This window comes from Rattus rattus, chromosome 2 (genome assembly GCF_011064425.1).
Source record: "Rattus rattus isolate New Zealand chromosome 2, Rrattus_CSIRO_v1, whole genome shotgun sequence".
NCBI lineage: Eukaryota > Metazoa > Chordata > Mammalia > Rodentia > Muridae > Rattus > Rattus rattus.
In genome coordinates this window covers 872,758-887,720 of record NC_046155.1, presented here as the reverse complement: position 1 = coordinate 887,720, position 14,963 = coordinate 872,758, and the positions used below count along the sequence as shown (strand labels likewise).

The 14,963-nt window shown below is 53.5% G+C and overlaps 3 protein-coding genes across 3 annotated transcripts; 1 reads left to right on the top strand and 2 right to left on the bottom strand.

Annotated features, from left to right (window-relative positions):
* Positions 1-609: 609 nt before the first annotated feature.
* Prdx5 (peroxiredoxin 5) lies at positions 610-3,551 on the bottom strand. Its single transcript, XM_032896492.1, has 6 exons — positions 3,323-3,551; positions 1,893-2,027; positions 1,438-1,569; positions 1,129-1,167; positions 953-1,014; positions 610-857 (listed from the first exon to the last, which is right to left on the bottom strand). The coding sequence occupies exons 1-6, from the start codon at positions 3,488-3,490 to the stop codon at positions 752-754; spliced, it is 642 nt and encodes a 213-aa protein (XP_032752383.1). The 5' UTR covers positions 3,491-3,551; the 3' UTR covers positions 610-751.
* Positions 3,552-3,710: 159 nt separating this feature from the next.
* Trmt112 (tRNA methyltransferase subunit 11-2) lies at positions 3,711-5,000 on the top strand. Its single transcript, XM_032896494.1, has 4 exons — positions 3,711-4,113; positions 4,202-4,303; positions 4,410-4,499; positions 4,585-5,000. The coding sequence occupies exons 1-4, from the start codon at positions 4,036-4,038 to the stop codon at positions 4,690-4,692; spliced, it is 378 nt and encodes a 125-aa protein (XP_032752385.1). The 5' UTR covers positions 3,711-4,035; the 3' UTR covers positions 4,693-5,000.
* Positions 4,812-14,939, bottom strand: Esrra (estrogen related receptor alpha). Its single transcript, XM_032896491.1, has 7 exons — positions 14,726-14,939; positions 13,197-13,533; positions 7,851-7,967; positions 7,600-7,728; positions 6,546-6,713; positions 6,183-6,452; positions 4,812-5,844 (listed from the first exon to the last, which is right to left on the bottom strand). Exons 2-7 carry the CDS (start codon positions 13,519-13,521, stop codon positions 5,585-5,587), a joined length of 1,269 nt encoding a protein of 422 aa, XP_032752382.1. The 5' UTR covers positions 13,522-13,533; positions 14,726-14,939; the 3' UTR covers positions 4,812-5,584.
* Between the last annotated feature and the right edge of the window lie 24 nt (positions 14,940-14,963).

Sequence of the window (14,963 nt, the reverse complement as noted above, 5' to 3'; positions counted from 1 at the left end):
CTGGCAACCCTGGCTCTTGGCCCAGATTCCCACTCCCCACCGGCCACACCTCTCCAAGGCTCTTCCCTGGGGAAGTCTTCTGTCCTGACCCTGGAACTGTGTGCTCTGATGAAGCCAAGCCAGAGCCAGGGTGCTTCTGGAAGAATGGCAGTTCACAAGATGCAAAGCTTCCAGCCCTGTGTATTAAGTCAATGGAGGGGGTGGAGAGATGGCTCAGTGGTTAAGAGCACTGACTGCTCTTCCAGAGGTCCTGAGTTCAAATCCCAGCAACCACATGGTGGCTCACAACCATCTGTAATGGGATCTGATGCCCTCTTCTGGTATGTATGAAGACAGCTACAGTATACTCATATATGTTAAATAAATCTTTTTAAAAAAAAAGTCAATGGAGTCAGCCAGCTCCTAGGCCAAGCGCCAGCTGTCCCACGATGTACCAAGCAAAACCAATTCTGGCTTCCTCTCAGCTTCGGGCTAGTTTAGAGGATGCTACCTTCTGGAAACCTATCCCGGCTGTCCCTCCATTTTCTCCTCCAAACCTCTGCCACTGACTTCAGCTCTATCTATGGCTACCGGTGAGTAAGGGTGAAGCAGACGATTCCATGCCAGAGGCAAAGACACAAATTAAACTGTTTATTGCAGAAATATTGTCAAGGTTCCATTTCAGTGGCCCTCAGGTAAGGAGGTACTGGGCCTTTTGGCCCAGAGCTGGGTAGAGGAGATGGGAGAGTCAGAGGACATTCTGGTCAGGGCCTCAGAGTTGTGAGAGGATGTTGGGGGCCAGGCTGCAGGTGAGGCCTGTGCCATCCGGCTCCACATTCAGTGCCTTTACTACGCCCTTGTCTATCACCATGGAGAACCTGCCAGAAAGAGGTACAACTGCAGAAGCCCAGGCAGCAGCCAGGGCCCCTAGTGCCAACACCAGTGGGGGTGGGGGAGGAGGCTTCCACTTTACCTTTTTAGCCGACGATTCCCAAAGAGAGACACCAGAGAATCATCTAGTAGTAAATCTGTCTCCTTGGGGACAGGCAGAAATGGGTGTCAGGAACCCCCAAACAGGCCAGGGGCTGCTCCCACATAACATGTCCCTGCAGGACCAACTGCAGGCTGAGGGAAGGGTGGTACGCTTACCTTTCCAAAAGCTCCAGTGGGGTCAGCCAGGAGCTGAACCTGAAGGAAAGAGAATAAATGTCACAAGGAAATCCCCAGTGAGAGGGCTCTGTAAGTGAAGGTGCCTGCTGGCAAGTGTGGCAACCTGAGTTCAATCCCCATGACCCTGCATGGTAAGAGAGAATCAAGTCTCACAGGCTCTCCTCCGACTTCCACTTGTGCATAATGGTACGAGTGCCCACCCCACATACAAAATGAGTAAATAAAGTGTAATAAAAAACAAGGAAACCTTCTACCTGGCCCCGACCCCTCACAGGCCCCACACCTCACCTTGCCTTCTGTCTGGTGGGCTCGACCCCACTCTGCAGTCACGAAGACATCATTAACACTCAGACAGGCCACCACTTGTGCGCCCTTGGCCTTCAGAGCTCCGGCTTGCTCCACAAACCCAGGCAGATGGGTCTAAGAGGAAAACAAAGACAATTGCTGGTGTTGCTCAGCCTGCTCCTCCTCCTATTTCCTAACATCCCTGATCAGGGTAAGGAAACCAGTATGAAACAGACCACTTCCTTTTTGCCTTGGCTACCAGGAAGCTTGGACCTAAGAATCTCTGGTCAAGACCATGAAATCCCATAGGCAAACTTTTTGCCTCATTAGCCGGTCTCCCAAGTGATTTTCACAGTGCTTCCGCCAGCAGCCATAATCAAAGCTATCAGATTTATCAGGGTCCTTTTCTCCCACGCTCCCGATTCCAATTTCTGCTTCTGGAGAAGGAGAAATCTCACCTTGGAACAGCCAGGTGTAAATGCCCCAGGGACTCCAAACAAAACACCTTTCTTGTCCTTGAACAGCTCTGCCAAGTTCACCTTCTTTCCAGGTTCCCCTTCAAATACCTCCACTGAGGGAATGGTGTCTCCCACCTAGAGAAAAGGACACCAGGGTAAGACGGAGTAAAGAGAGGCCAAGTAGACCACAGCCCTACAGACAGACCTTGATGGAGCCAGTGTTTATACCCAGCACAGAAGTGCCTCTCTGGTCCCAGGGGTCCACTTATGTCCTTGTCTCTCAATCTTCCATATCTCCTGCCAGCCCCACATCCTACATGTTTCAAAGCCTGTTTCTGCTTAAGGCCAGTTGGTGGCAACAGAGAAAGGGAGAGGCCTTCTCAAGTGTTGCAATGCTGTGAAAACAAAGCCACCCAAGATGGATCAAGGCACAGAGGAGGAATGCAGAGGACTGTGTCTAGGGTTGAGAAAGCACCTAGCAACAGGGAAGGAGAAAAATCCCATCCACACACCAGGGAAGATGCCTAAGCCAAAAACTGTTCAGGACGTGGGCTCTCAGAGTCAGCCCACCAGGCTTCCTGGAGCCACAGAAGAAAGGAAAGAAAGGAAGAAGTGAGTAGGTAAAGTTGCCCACCACCAAGCCTCATCACCTGAGTTCTTTCCCCACAATCCACATACGAGAAAGACTGACTCCTGAGGAAACTGTCCTCTGACCTCCAGAGTCACATGCCTGTTACCAAACACACACACATAAACAAGTAGGTATTTAAAAGTTGTTTTGTTATTTTTAAGGGCCTTCAATCCTAACATTGGGGACCAGTCTCACTCATCTACACACCAAGTTCCAGGCCAGCCAAGATTATATAGTGAAAATCTCTCTCTCTCTCTCTCTCTCTCTCTCTCTCTCTCTCTCTCTCTCTCTCTTCTTCCTTCCTTCCTTCCTTCCTTCTCTCTTTCTCTAAAACTGAAGTCCAAGAACAGGAGAGGGGATACGTTCAAGAATTCCCAGAAAGACCAAACAGAAGTGGGGCGGGGAAGCATTCACAGAGTGGAGACAGAAGTGGGAAAGACAGACCCTGGTCTCCAAGGAACCACAGCTCTTGCAAAAGATGAGGCGAAGTCTAGTACAACACGGAAAGGGCTGGGGCTTTGGTGAAGGGTATAAAGGGTTTGAAAAGCGACCAAGCGGCAAAAGAGATATTTCAAAAATGTGGGAAATGACACAGCATTCGGTCGCTTGAAAATGATCCCTGGCAGTGGCATAGTAGGTTTGAGAGGGCGGCTCAAGAAATGTCCTCGGACGGAGAGGCAACGACAAGGTCTTACAGAAAGCATGACAAGAAGAAACGTCGAGGAGGACAGATCCGAGACCCCGTGTGGAACCCAAAGAGACGCGATAGGTTGGACCCAGGAAAAGTAAAACCGGTCACCTTGATCGGGGCCATGGTCACCGCGGCACTGCTGAAGCTGCGGGCCCCACCACACTCCCAACCTGCTCCTTTCCGGCCTGCTCTGCTTGCCACGCACGTCCAGGTAGTCGATGCACGGAGCACGGAACCGGCTATGCTGCCTAGGACGCAAAACCTCAGCTGGACCATGCCCGCCCCGCCGCCGCAGCCCACCGGCAGATGACTCTGCCCACAGGAGGTGGGTACAAAGACCGCTCCGCCCACACCAGCACGCCGCACACACTACGCCCGCTTATAGGGCTGGGCCGTGACGCGTTGTGACGCGACGGATCTTCCAGAGGTCGCACGCCTTATTTGTATACAGAAAGAAGTTCCTGGCTTACCGATGTGACCGTTTCTGACCCTTAACTGCAAACAGAGGTCGGAGGGTAATCTGGCTAAGCCTCAAATGTGCTTGTTTTACATTCAACCAGAGCGGCGCGACACATGTGATTTGCATAATATGTACCATTTACAGAGAGCGGGGTTTGCGATCTTCCCGAGAAACGCTTCCGGTATCAAAACTTGACCCAACACAGTTCTTCCCATCTCTGTTGCCGCAAAGCCCCAAAATTTCCCCTAAGTGCACCACTTCCGGTCCGGGGAAGAAGCCAAATGCTTCAGCAGCGGAAGTGGCGCAAAAGAGAAGTGTGGACTCCTTCCGGTTCCGGCCTCCCGAGCTCCGGTGCGACAACATGAAACTGCTCACCCACAATCTCCTCAGCTCGCATGTGCGGGGCGTGGGCACGCGTGGCTTCCCGCTGCGCCTGCAGGTAACTGCACAAGGGTTTGTCGCCCCTTATAGTTCAGGGTGAAGACTTCGGGGCCCGGACCTACCTCGCCAAACCTTTCTCCCCGCAGGCCACGGAGGTCCGCATTAACCCTGTGGAGTTCAACCCCGACTTCGTGGCGCGGATGATCCCCAAAGTGGAGTGGGCGGCGCTTGTGCAGGCAGCGGACACCGTGAGAACCCCGCCCCTTTTGTCACCCCTCGGGGGCAGGGCTCTTCCCTGCCGGGGTGGGTTCGGTGTCTGTGTGCCCACTGACCAAGTAAACCTCCTTTTCACAGTTAAACTTGGCCGAGGTACCCAAAGAGCCGACTGAAGGCTATGAGCACGATGAGACGTTTTTGAGGAAGATGCACCATGTGTTGCTTGAGGTGAGAATCCTTGTTCATCACCTGCCTAGCTCCCCCCACTGCCCCTGAGGTTCCCTGTGCTTAGCTTTGCTCTGCTCCCCCGCAGGTTGATGTGCTGGAGGGCACCCTGCAATGCCCAGAATCTGGTCGTCTTTTCCCCATCAGCCGTGGGATCCCCAATATGCTGTTGAATGATGAGGAAACCGAGACGTAACCTTGTTAGCCACATCTTTGGTGTTTCGTGACTGTGTGTGTTATCTGTTGTATGGTCTGTTAACTAGATGTGTCGTGCGTGACCCCCCAAATTCCCCCAATGATTCACCGACCACCGTGTACTTGAGCTCCATAGTATATTTTTTTTTTTCTCATTAAAGGTTCAAAACCAAAAGCGGTTTCTCTTTGCAGCAAATATACATTAAAATAGAGTCTCTGTACAGCCAAGGGCTCTGGGCCCTGGCTTGCCCCATGGCCCTGCGCCTCCCTGGCCAAACCCAAAAATAAATATAGTGTTATTGCTCTGCAGGGCGTAGAGGCAGTGCTGTCCCCCACCCCTTGAGGTGGGAGCTGATAGGGGGCCCTGGCCACCCCAGGGGTCCAGGGGCTGGAGCCTGCTTGGAGTTATTGCTTCAAGGGGGGGCACTAATGCCCAATGCAATGAGGAGAGGAGCGAAGGGGCAGGGCCTTTGCTTTCCAAGCCCCCCTCTGCTCTGGAGAGGAGGTCGGAGTAAGCAGCAGCAAAAGCATCACCCACTGGGAGACTGTGGCCTCCATCCCCTTCCCTCCCTGAGATCAGTTTTTGCCTCCTACACATCCCCTACAGCCCCCTATGGCTTCCGCAAGGCCCCCAACACTCTGGGGGGGGGCACATTATGGCTTGCAAGGGGCAGCACTGTGCCCACACCTGGGCATTCACTTTCCTGGCTTCTGACAATCCCCCCCAAAGGGGGGAGGGGAGGGCATGAAGCCTGCTCCCAGGGGCGGATGGCATTGCCCTGGCCCTGCCAGCAGGCTGTGGCACTGCCCAGACTCCAGCTTTGCCCCCTTGGGGCTAACACCCTATGCCAGGCAGATCCTGCCAGCCACCCCACCCTGTCCCACCCCTTGCCTCAGTCCATCATGGCCTCAAGCATTTCCAAAAACAGCTTGTGCATGGGCACCTTGCCCTCCAGCTTCACCCCATAGAAATGGGCCAGGACTTTGCCTGCTGTCTGGCGGAGGAGTGGCAGCGTAAGCAGCAGCCTGCCTGCGCGCCTCCGCTCAGCACCCCCTCCAGGGCCAGCCCGGCCAGCTTCATACTCCAGCAGGGCCTCGTGCAGGGCTTCACGCAGCTGCTCCACAGCCTCAGCATCTTCAATATGCACGGAGTCTGGGGGGAGAGAACCACTGGCTGAGAGACCAAGGGGCAGGACTCATCTGTTTGGACACCACAGGGTGGGGCAATGCACTCACTGCTTGGCCTGTGAGCTGGGGCCCACCCTTTCTCACCTGTGGCCACCTCTCAACCTCCACACTTCCCCTCTCACTATTGCTTTGTCAGCCCCCCAAAGGCTCAGAATCCCATGTATAATTCAGGGCCTTGGCTTACTTGGTTATTTTCAATAATTAAGCCTCAGCTGTCTTTATCCACAAAAAAGGAACATACCACCACCATCGACAGCTGGAGGACCTTATGGGGAGACCTGTGTGTTTCCCCTGAATACTCACCAGAGTTGGCAAGGGCCAGAGCTTTCAGCAGGACGTACTCCTCCCGCTCCAGCCGTAGGGCTTGCAGCCGCCGAACCAGCTGCAGCAGGGCTGCCCCCAGATCCCCCAGACCAGCAGCCCGTGCCCCCTCTTCATCCAGGACCAGGTCCTCAGCAAAGGCCAGCTCATCCTGCAGTGGCAGTGAGCGCTGAGCCACACCCAGCACCAGCACCTCCATCCACACACTCTGCAGTACTGACATCTGGTCAGAGAGTGACAGTGAGGAGAAGCCTGGAGGGCAGGGGAAGCAGGACAGGTCAAGAAGGCAGCAGGGTCAAATAGGGCCTACCTGTTCAAGGATGCTCTGACCACCAGGCCCTTTACCTGGGATGCTCTTGGCCCAGCTGATGGTGACCACTATCTCTCGATCAAAAAGATCACAGAGAGTGGCCACAGCAGGGAGGTGTCCATCAGGGCTTGCTGGGTCAGGCATGGCGTACAGCTTCTCAGGTTCAACCACCAGCAGATGAGACACCAGGGCGTTAACTGGGGCTACAGTGACAGGTGCAGGACTAGAGTCATGAACACATAGCTGACAGACCTCTGAAGCCCCTCAGAGTCAGGTGCCTTCCCAGACATTCCCCTCTGGCCTTCTTTGAATCTGATAGTAAGGGCTGTGAGCACTAGGAAATCTCACCCGAGGCTTTGGGGTAGCTTACAGACACCCCAGTCTAGCATTTAATGGACCCTGGTCCCCCCAACACCTTTACAAAAAACAACCCTCTTGTGCTGACTGGTCTTTGTCAGCTCGATACACATATATATGGGAAGATGAAATCGTGAGAAAATGCCGCCATCAGATTGGCCTGCAGGGAAGTCTACGGATAGGGTTTTGTTGTTTGCTGACTGGTGTGGAAGGGCCCTATGTACTGTGGCTGGTGTCATTCCTGTGTGCAACAAAGCAGGCTGAGCAAGCCAAGAGGATTAAGCCAGTAAGCAGCATTCTTCCATGGCCTCTGCCAGCTCCTGCCCCCTGACTCCCCTTAGTGAGGGAGTGTGACCTGAGAGCTGAAATCAACCGTTTCTCACCAGGTTGCTTTTGGTCATGGTGTTTTACCACTGCAACAGAAACCCTAAGACACTCCCATTCTGATCACGCTTCTGCTTGGGTGTCTGGCCTTGAATGTGCTATACAACTGCCTATGGCTTTGAACTCTGGTTTGCCTCCTGAACGCTGGAACTATATGCGGTGCTATAGATAAACCCAGGGAGGCAGGCACTCTATGAACTACAACCTCAGTTTGTGGAGATATTTTAGAATTACCTCTTAGGGAGAAATGAGAAAAGTAAGACCTCGGTCTCAGGGCAAGAGAGGAAACCAGACAGACCTGTAGTAGCTGCCCCCTCCCCCCAAAGCTTAGGAACCCAGGGTCTTCACCTGTCTTCCGGGGTCCTCCAGCTACTGCCAGAGGACCAGCAGGGAAGGGGCCTGGGAAAGGCAATGGGTCCACCTCTGGCCGCCGCTTGTACTTCTGTCGGCCCCCGCGGACTCGGTCCAGACGCACACCTTGAGTTGTAAAGTTCATGAAGTACTAGCTCCATGGAGCCCTACTTTCCCACCTTCTCCCCAGGCTCCCACCCAACCCACTGGACCACCCCCATCTCACCCAGGCTCTGCCCAGCGCTCACCCTCCTTGAGCATGCCCACCCGCAGGCACTTGGTGAAGCGGCAGGCCTGACAGGCCTTGCGTCTCCGCTTGGTGATCTCACACTCATTGGAGGCCGGACAGCTGTACTCGATGCTCCCTGCCAGGAAGAGGCAGGGCTCCAGTGGCGGCCTCCCAGAGCCCGGAGGGGGCCCAGATGACAGGAGAGCCCTGACTCACCCCGGGCAAGCACCAGTCTGGGGGTATTGGGAGGAAAGGGAGAGCAGGATTCCATGAGCAGGACAGGGAGGGAAATAGCCACTGGGCTGGGGGAACCCTGCTTGGATGAAGCAGGGCCCCAGAGGCCAAGATGAGTATTTGCCCTGAAACCATACTTCTGGGTTCATCTGCTGTCAAGGGCCATCGTGACTTCCAGGCTAAGTCCAGGGCTCCACTGAGTTCTCATCTCCTAAAACACTGCTTTCTACGTCTAGAACTCCTTCAATGCTGTTTTTGTTTCTAGGACAGGCTCGCATGATCCTTATACCCTCTGGCACCTCTATGGTTTCTGGATAGCACACTGGGGCAGCACTGTCCTGGCTCAGTCTCCCTATCTCCCAGACCTCCAGGTTTGCATCTCTAGCATGAAGAGCACTGTGCTATTGACATGCACATGTCCAGCAGCCCCAGGACATCCGGAGGGTCTCATAATCCACCCGCTGGACAAGGCCCCCACTTCTGCCAAGCATGCAATCACACACACACACACACACACACACACACACACACACACACACACACACACACACATCCCATTGCTCAGGAACCTGAGTACCATCTAACCTTCCTGTCAACTGATGTCCAACCCGCTGGCAGTGTTGGGAACCTCACCTTCTCACCTAGCAGAACCCAACTCCTGCCTGCGGCTTCCAACATGACCTGTCACCATTGTGGTTCACTAGCTTCCTGCTGTCTCTATTCTCCACACAGGAGCCTGAGGGATGCCGGCCCTCTCCTCTGATCAAACTCCAGTGAGTTCTCCTGAGAATAAGTGATGCAGTGTCCTCCAGGTTCTCACAGCCCAGGCCAATCATCCTTTCTAATTCTGATCTGCACTGCGTGCTCCTCAGACAGGGCCAGCCTCGGGGCATTCTATTCCCTGCCTAAACTCTGATCCTGACAGCCACGTTTGCTCCCTTACATCCCATCACCTTGGAGAGGCCTTTCCTGAGTGCCCTGTGACAAATCCCTGTCTGCAGCTACTTCTGGCCTTACCACTATCTGATACACAGTATGTGTACGTGTTCAGTTACCCTGCGGCTTCCTGCTCCCTTTGTGCTGGTTGGGTAGCTGGGCTCTTGTTTTTGAGACAGTCTCACACCTTAGCTCAGGCTAGTCTTGAATTTGCAACAATCCTTCTCCACCAGTCTCCTGAGCGTAAGCCACCACCCTGGCTGTTTTGGTTTTAGACTTTGTGGGCTTGTGTATGTTCCAGGTACATGTGGGTATGTATGAGGAAGCCCTGGGTTTGTGTACGGTGTCTCCTTCAGTGGCTCTCCCGTTCTGAAACAGGATCTCACACATCCCTTGTCAGACTTAAATTCACTATATAGACAAGGCTGGCCTCAAACTCTGCCTCCTATGCCTGGGAATAAAGGTCTGCCCAGGATGCCTGACTTAACCGTATAGTTTGAAACAGGGTCTCTCAATGAACCTGGAGCTCACCAATTCAACTAGAGTAGCCCAAATCTTCCTGTTACTCCCTCCAACATGTGGCTTTTATCTGTGTACTAAGAACCAATTCAGGTCCTCTTGCTTAGGCAGCAAACACCAAATGCGCCTCTCCTCAGCCCCCCCCCCCTTTTTTTTTGAAACAGGGCTCAGATGTAAACCAGGTTGGCCTTTTGACTCACTATGTAGTGAAGGAAGGATGACCTTGAACCTTGTTCCTCCTGCCTCACCTACAAATGCTAAAATCATGGGCATGTGCCACCACACCAGGGGAGACTGTCTTGTTATATAGCCCATATTTATTCATTATTATGTACCCCAAGTTTGCCTTTGAACAATTCTCATGCCTCAGCCTCCCAGATGCTGGGATCAGACGGATGCTATTGTGAGCAGTTTACTCTGTGTGTTCTCTCTCAACTTATTTTGTGTCAGTTCCAGTTTCCCAAGGCCAGTCCAAGGCCTGATGTGTAGTAGGTACTAGTGGCCCCCTCAGCCTCACAGGGCTGTCCCAAGGACCAAAGCACACAAGGAGCCAGCAGGCCTTTCATGTGTCTCTCCTCCTATATCCACAGGGCTGCTATGCTCAGCTCAAGAGGCCTCCCCAGGGAAACCCTCCAGCCCGGGACCTGACAAGACCTTAACACACACCCTGCTCTCTGCCTTCCAACACATGCTACAACTCAAACGGGACAGTTCTGACCAAGTCAAGTTTCACCTCCCAGCCTCAGGCACAGCTGGGTGGGAAGAGCAAGGACACCTGGGATCTGCAGCACACACCTGTAATTCCAACACTTGGAAGCCCAAGGAAAGAAAACCTCCCAATGGAAGCCAGCCTGGGCTATATGGCATGGCCCTACTTAAGAAGGAAAAATAGGGCTGGAGAGATGGCTCAGGGGTTAAGAGCACTGACTGCTCTTCCAGAGGTCCTGAGTTCAAATCCTAGCAACTACATGGTGGCTCACAGCCATCTGTAATGAGATTGATGCCCTCTTCTTGGTGTGTCTAAGACGGCTACAGAACTCATATATACTAAATAACAAATCCCTAAAAAAAAAAAAGAGAAAAGAAAAAGAAAAGGCTGTGGGGACTTGTTTACTTATGTGTTTGTTTTGAGACTTGGGTCTCTCTTTATAGCTCTAGTTGCCCTGAAACTCCTAATGTAGATCAGGCTAACCTCAAACCTAGAGCGATCCACCTGCCTCCGTCTCCTGAGTACCAACTGTGACCTTATGTGGTTCCTATCTTTTGGTTTGTTTTTTCAAGACAGGGTTTCTCTTTCCCGCTATACTCAGCTCAAGCATAGAGTCAATACTCATACTGAATGTATATGGACTATAGAGCAAGACATTGTCTCCCCTGGTGTGGGGCCCATGAGTATAGCCTTGGCTGTCCTGAAACTCAGTCTATAGACCAGGCTGGCCTTGAACTCATCTCTCTGCCTGCCTCCGCCTCCCAAGTGCTAGGATTAAAGACATACACCAACACTAACCCCACTGTACTTCCTATTCCTAATACCTAAGGCTAGCGTGTAGCGCACTGGTCTATGTGCTCAGCAGCGTTCATGAGGCCCTAAGTTCTATCACTAACAACTTCCCTTCCCCACCCCCAAAATCATACTTTGACAGGAAGGTTGAAAAAAAAAATGAATGGAGCCAGGCACAATGGCTCAGGCCTTTAATCCCAGCACTGGAGAGGCAGGAGCAGGCAGATTTCTGTGATCTGGAGTCCAGCCCAGTCTACATAGTGATTTCGAGGACGGTCAGCAAGAGTTTTATAGAGAGATCCTGTCTCCAGAAAGAAAGAGAGAAAGAGGGAGGAAGAGGAGGGAGCAAAAAAGAAAAGAATAAATGAAGGTAATTTACAGTAGTTAGGTTTGGCCTACAGTCAGAATGGGAGGCACCTGGCTCTGTCCAGCAGAGCCGTTTTAGACCAGTGCACTTCAGTCAAATGAAAACTCACTGGAACCAAGCACTCTGTACGGAAAGGCAGGCAGAGCTCTGAATTCAAGGCCAGTCAGGTCTATAGAGTGAGTTCCAGGTCAGCCAGGGCTACACAATGAGACCCTATATCAAAACAATATCAAAACCCCATAAAACAAATCTCTAGAACATCACTATCAGTGGTCCAAAGTCCAGGTTACTAGTGATACACAGAGGCAGCGGTCTGGAGTTTAAGAGCTCAGCTCTGGACCTGCACCAAATACCAGGGCTGTCATTTTCTACTTGAGAGATCCAAGTAGTTACAAATGCCTCCCTGTGTGTCAGCTCTTAACACTGACCCTTTTTCCTAGGGTTGCAGTAAGGGGATGGAATACAGTACATGCCACAGGACAAGTACTCAAGAAAAAAATGTTCTGAAACCAGTTGAGGCCTGGCAAGATGATTCAGTAGGTAAGGTCACTTGCTGCCAATCCTGATGACCTGAGTTCAATCCCCGGGTCCTTTAGGGAACCTACTCCCACCTTTGACCTCTACACACATACACTGCGTGCAAAATGTATACACACACAAAATAAATACATGCAGAGGAAATTTTTACAAGTCAGCTTCAGTGGTTTTTGCCCATAACCACAGCACTCCTGGAAGGCTGAGGCAAAAGGACATAGCCTTTAGGCCTGGAAGACACAGTAAGTTCCAGGCCAACTACATAATTAGATAATGTCTCAAAAAAATATTCTTTTTGTAAATGATGTTTAGCCTCAAAGTAACGAATGGTTGCATAAGAACACTAGGCCTGCCCCTGAGAATGCTGTCAACGTCTGGATCACCTCCTCAGGTTCTGACATGCTCTCCTGGGTGAGAAGGAGAAACCAGTGGCTGAAGAGTGAGGAAGCCTGCCTTTTTAAAGCCGGATGCTAAAACATAACAAACCTATGTGAGCTGCCCATAAAGGCCTGCCTGAGTTAGTAGTGTGGTGTTTTGGGGGAGACAGGAAGAGCAACTCTGTACTGTGCTAGGAAATTGCAGCAGCTCTAGAGGCAATAGGAAAGTCAGGAGCTAAGTGTTATAAGAGGTTCAGGTTCAGGCACCTGCATCCTGGCCCATATCCCATTCCAACCCACCAGTGGCCTATGCTGGTAGCTTTTTCTTTCTTCTATTTCGCTTTTTTCCTTCAAGACAGAGTTTCTTTGTGTAGCCGTGGCTGTCCTGGGACTCACTTTGTAGACCAGGCCGGCCTCAAACTCACAGATCCACCTGTGTCTGCCTCAAAAGGTGTGCACCGCCACTGCCCAGCTTCCCCCCCCCCCGGGGGGGAGGGGTAGACTCTCACACAGCCCAAGCTGTACTTCAACTTACTATGTAGTTAATGATGACCTTGAATTTCTGATGCTCCTAGTTCCATCTCCAAAGTGCTGAGATTTTAGGTATGCAACACCACACCTGATTTAGCCGGTGCTAAGGACAGAACCTAGAGCCTCCTATAAACTAGGCAAGCACTCTACTAACCTCACCTATATCCCCAAGCCATCACACCCCTTAAAAAAAAAGATGTCCCGGGAAGTACAAGGAAATTCAAACTCCAGATGGACAACCTCAAGCAGCAACACACAAACTCAGGGCCTCCTGCATGCAGCACTGTACTGTACTAATTAGAAAGTGCCAGGCCCAAAGGGTACAGGGCAAAGGGCACAGAAGCAGGGGTGGGGGTAGGGGCTCACCCTGGATGGTCCTCTTGAAGAAGGCTTTGCAGGCCTCACAGGATGCCACACCGTAGTGGTAGCCAGAGGCCACATCCCCACAGACCAGGCAGAGGCGTTTGGGTAGAGAGCTGAGCACTAGCTTCCCACTGCCCTGCTCACCAGACCCTGCCCCCTCCCCATCCTCCTCCTCCTTGTGCCCTGGAAGGCAGCGGGCTGGAGCTGGACCAGAGGCCAGGGTCACCGGGGGTTCAGTCTCAGTCTCTGAGGAACCCTTTGGACTGTCAGGGCTGGCTGGCTCTGCCTTGATGTAGAGAGGCTCGATGCCCACCACCTGGCTGGACATGGTGCTGGTCACCTGCAGGAAAAGACCATCAGGGTCACAGGGAGCCACCCTGCCACATAGGTTGGGCAACACTGGGCCTAGGCCAAGCTTCCAGGCTCAGCCAAGGAGAAGGAGGAGGTAGAGTCCAAGGAAGGGCTGCCCATGAAGAGGGCTCCCAGCTGTCGCCATGGGAACAGAGTCTCCAGAGCCTCTGGGGCCAGTAACTGACAGCAGGTCCTCCTCTTGGGAACCTGGGAGCGGCTTGGCAAGTCTACCTCCCACCCAAGCCAGGAAGCAAGGTAACCTCAACCTGCAGGCAACTCTCAACCCCCAAACATAAGCATGGTACTTCTCCCCAGTTTTCTCCAGATGTTGGGAGGTACCCTCAAGTATTCAAGAGCATATTGAGAACTGGGAGGGGGGCGGAAGGGGGCGGAGGCAAAGGCTATGGCCACTCTCTCAGGAGTTTCCACATGTCCACACATGCTCGCTCTCCTGGGAACCTTCAAATCACACATGGCCTTTAACCAGTCCCAAGTTCTCACATACCCCAGCAAAAGAGCACACTCCATAAGCAAACTCACACTCAGGTCTTATAATCCCTCACCACACTCTTGTAAGGGAGTCTCTCACCTCTGACACGCCACCCCCTCCTCCCTTAGCAAGCCCAGTCCAGCCACGCCGTGTAGGGTGCGGCTCCACCTCTTTTGCACCCCAGACCTGCACAGTTCATTCTTACACTCCAGCTGCCGCAGAGTTCACCACCTCTCGCGACCTCCACCCCCCCCAACCTGCGCACACCTACGGGAAGTTGCCTGAAGTTACTAATCTCCCCTCCCCCCATTGCCCGCGGGGGACTTCTATCAGGTTATCAGGAAGTAAGAAGAGGCGACAAGGAAGAAGTTCTCCCTCGCGCTACAGTGACCTATGACCCAGAGAAGAGAGTGGCCCAAAGCCCCTTCAAGCGCCCCCACGTGGCCTCAAGGGCCCCTTTCAATCCCAGCCCACCCCGAGGACTCCCGCAATGCTCAAGGATCGATCTGAGAGCTGCCCCGGGACTCGCTCCAAGGCCCGAGGCTAACCGGAGGCCAGGACCTGAAGTCGGTCCTGACCCGGCCGCCGCACTAGGCGCGACCCCGCCCGCAGCCCGCCCCCGCCCGCGCTTGCACATGGCCCCCGTCGCGCCCGCCCACCCCCGCGGCCGCGTTCCCCTCCGCCCCCGGACCTTGGGCTCCGGCAGGGCGGGCGGGCAGGCATGGGGGCCGAGCGGCCCGGAGCGCCGGGGTGAGCGGGGGCCGCCTCCTCCGGCCGCACCGCCCCGCCGCGCTGCGTCCCCCCTCACTCGGCGGCGCCGCTGGCTGCTTGTAGGACACAAAAGGACATCGCGGCTGCTTCCTACTCCGCTTCCTCCAGCTGACAGCGGAGGCGGGGTCGGCCTGCGCATGCAAAACAGGGGGCGGGAC

Coding starts and splice junctions, on each gene's coding strand:
- Trmt112 (XM_032896494.1), top strand. CDS start 4,036: ATGAAACTGCTCACCCACAATCTCCTCAGCTCGCATGTGCGGGGCGTG. Junction 4,114..4,201: donor GCTTCCCGCTGCGCCTGCAG/GTAACTGCACAA, acceptor TTCTCCCCGCAG/GCCACGGAGGTCCGCATTAA. Junction 4,304..4,409: donor TTGTGCAGGCAGCGGACACC/GTGAGAACCCCG, acceptor TCCTTTTCACAG/TTAAACTTGGCCGAGGTACC.
- Esrra (XM_032896491.1), bottom strand. CDS start 13,521: ATGTCCAGCCAGGTGGTGGGCATCGAGCCTCTCTACATCAAGGCAGAG. Junction 7,729..7,850: donor GGTGGGCATGCTCAAGGAGG/GTGAGCGCTGGG, acceptor TTACAACTCAAG/GTGTGCGTCTGGACCGAGTC. Junction 5,845..6,182: donor TCTGGCCCTTGCCAACTCTG/GTGAGTATTCAG, acceptor CTCTCCCCCCAG/ACTCCGTGCATATTGAAGAT.
- Prdx5 (XM_032896492.1), bottom strand. CDS start 3,490: ATGGTCCAGCTGAGGTTTTGCGTCCTAGGCAGCATAGCCGGTTCCGTG. Junction 2,028..3,322: donor TGACCATGGCCCCGATCAAG/GTGACCGGTTTT, acceptor CCTTTTCTCTAG/GTGGGAGACACCATTCCCTC. Junction 858..952: donor GGGAATCGTCGGCTAAAAAG/GTAAAGTGGAAG, acceptor TCTTTCTGGCAG/GTTCTCCATGGTGATAGACA.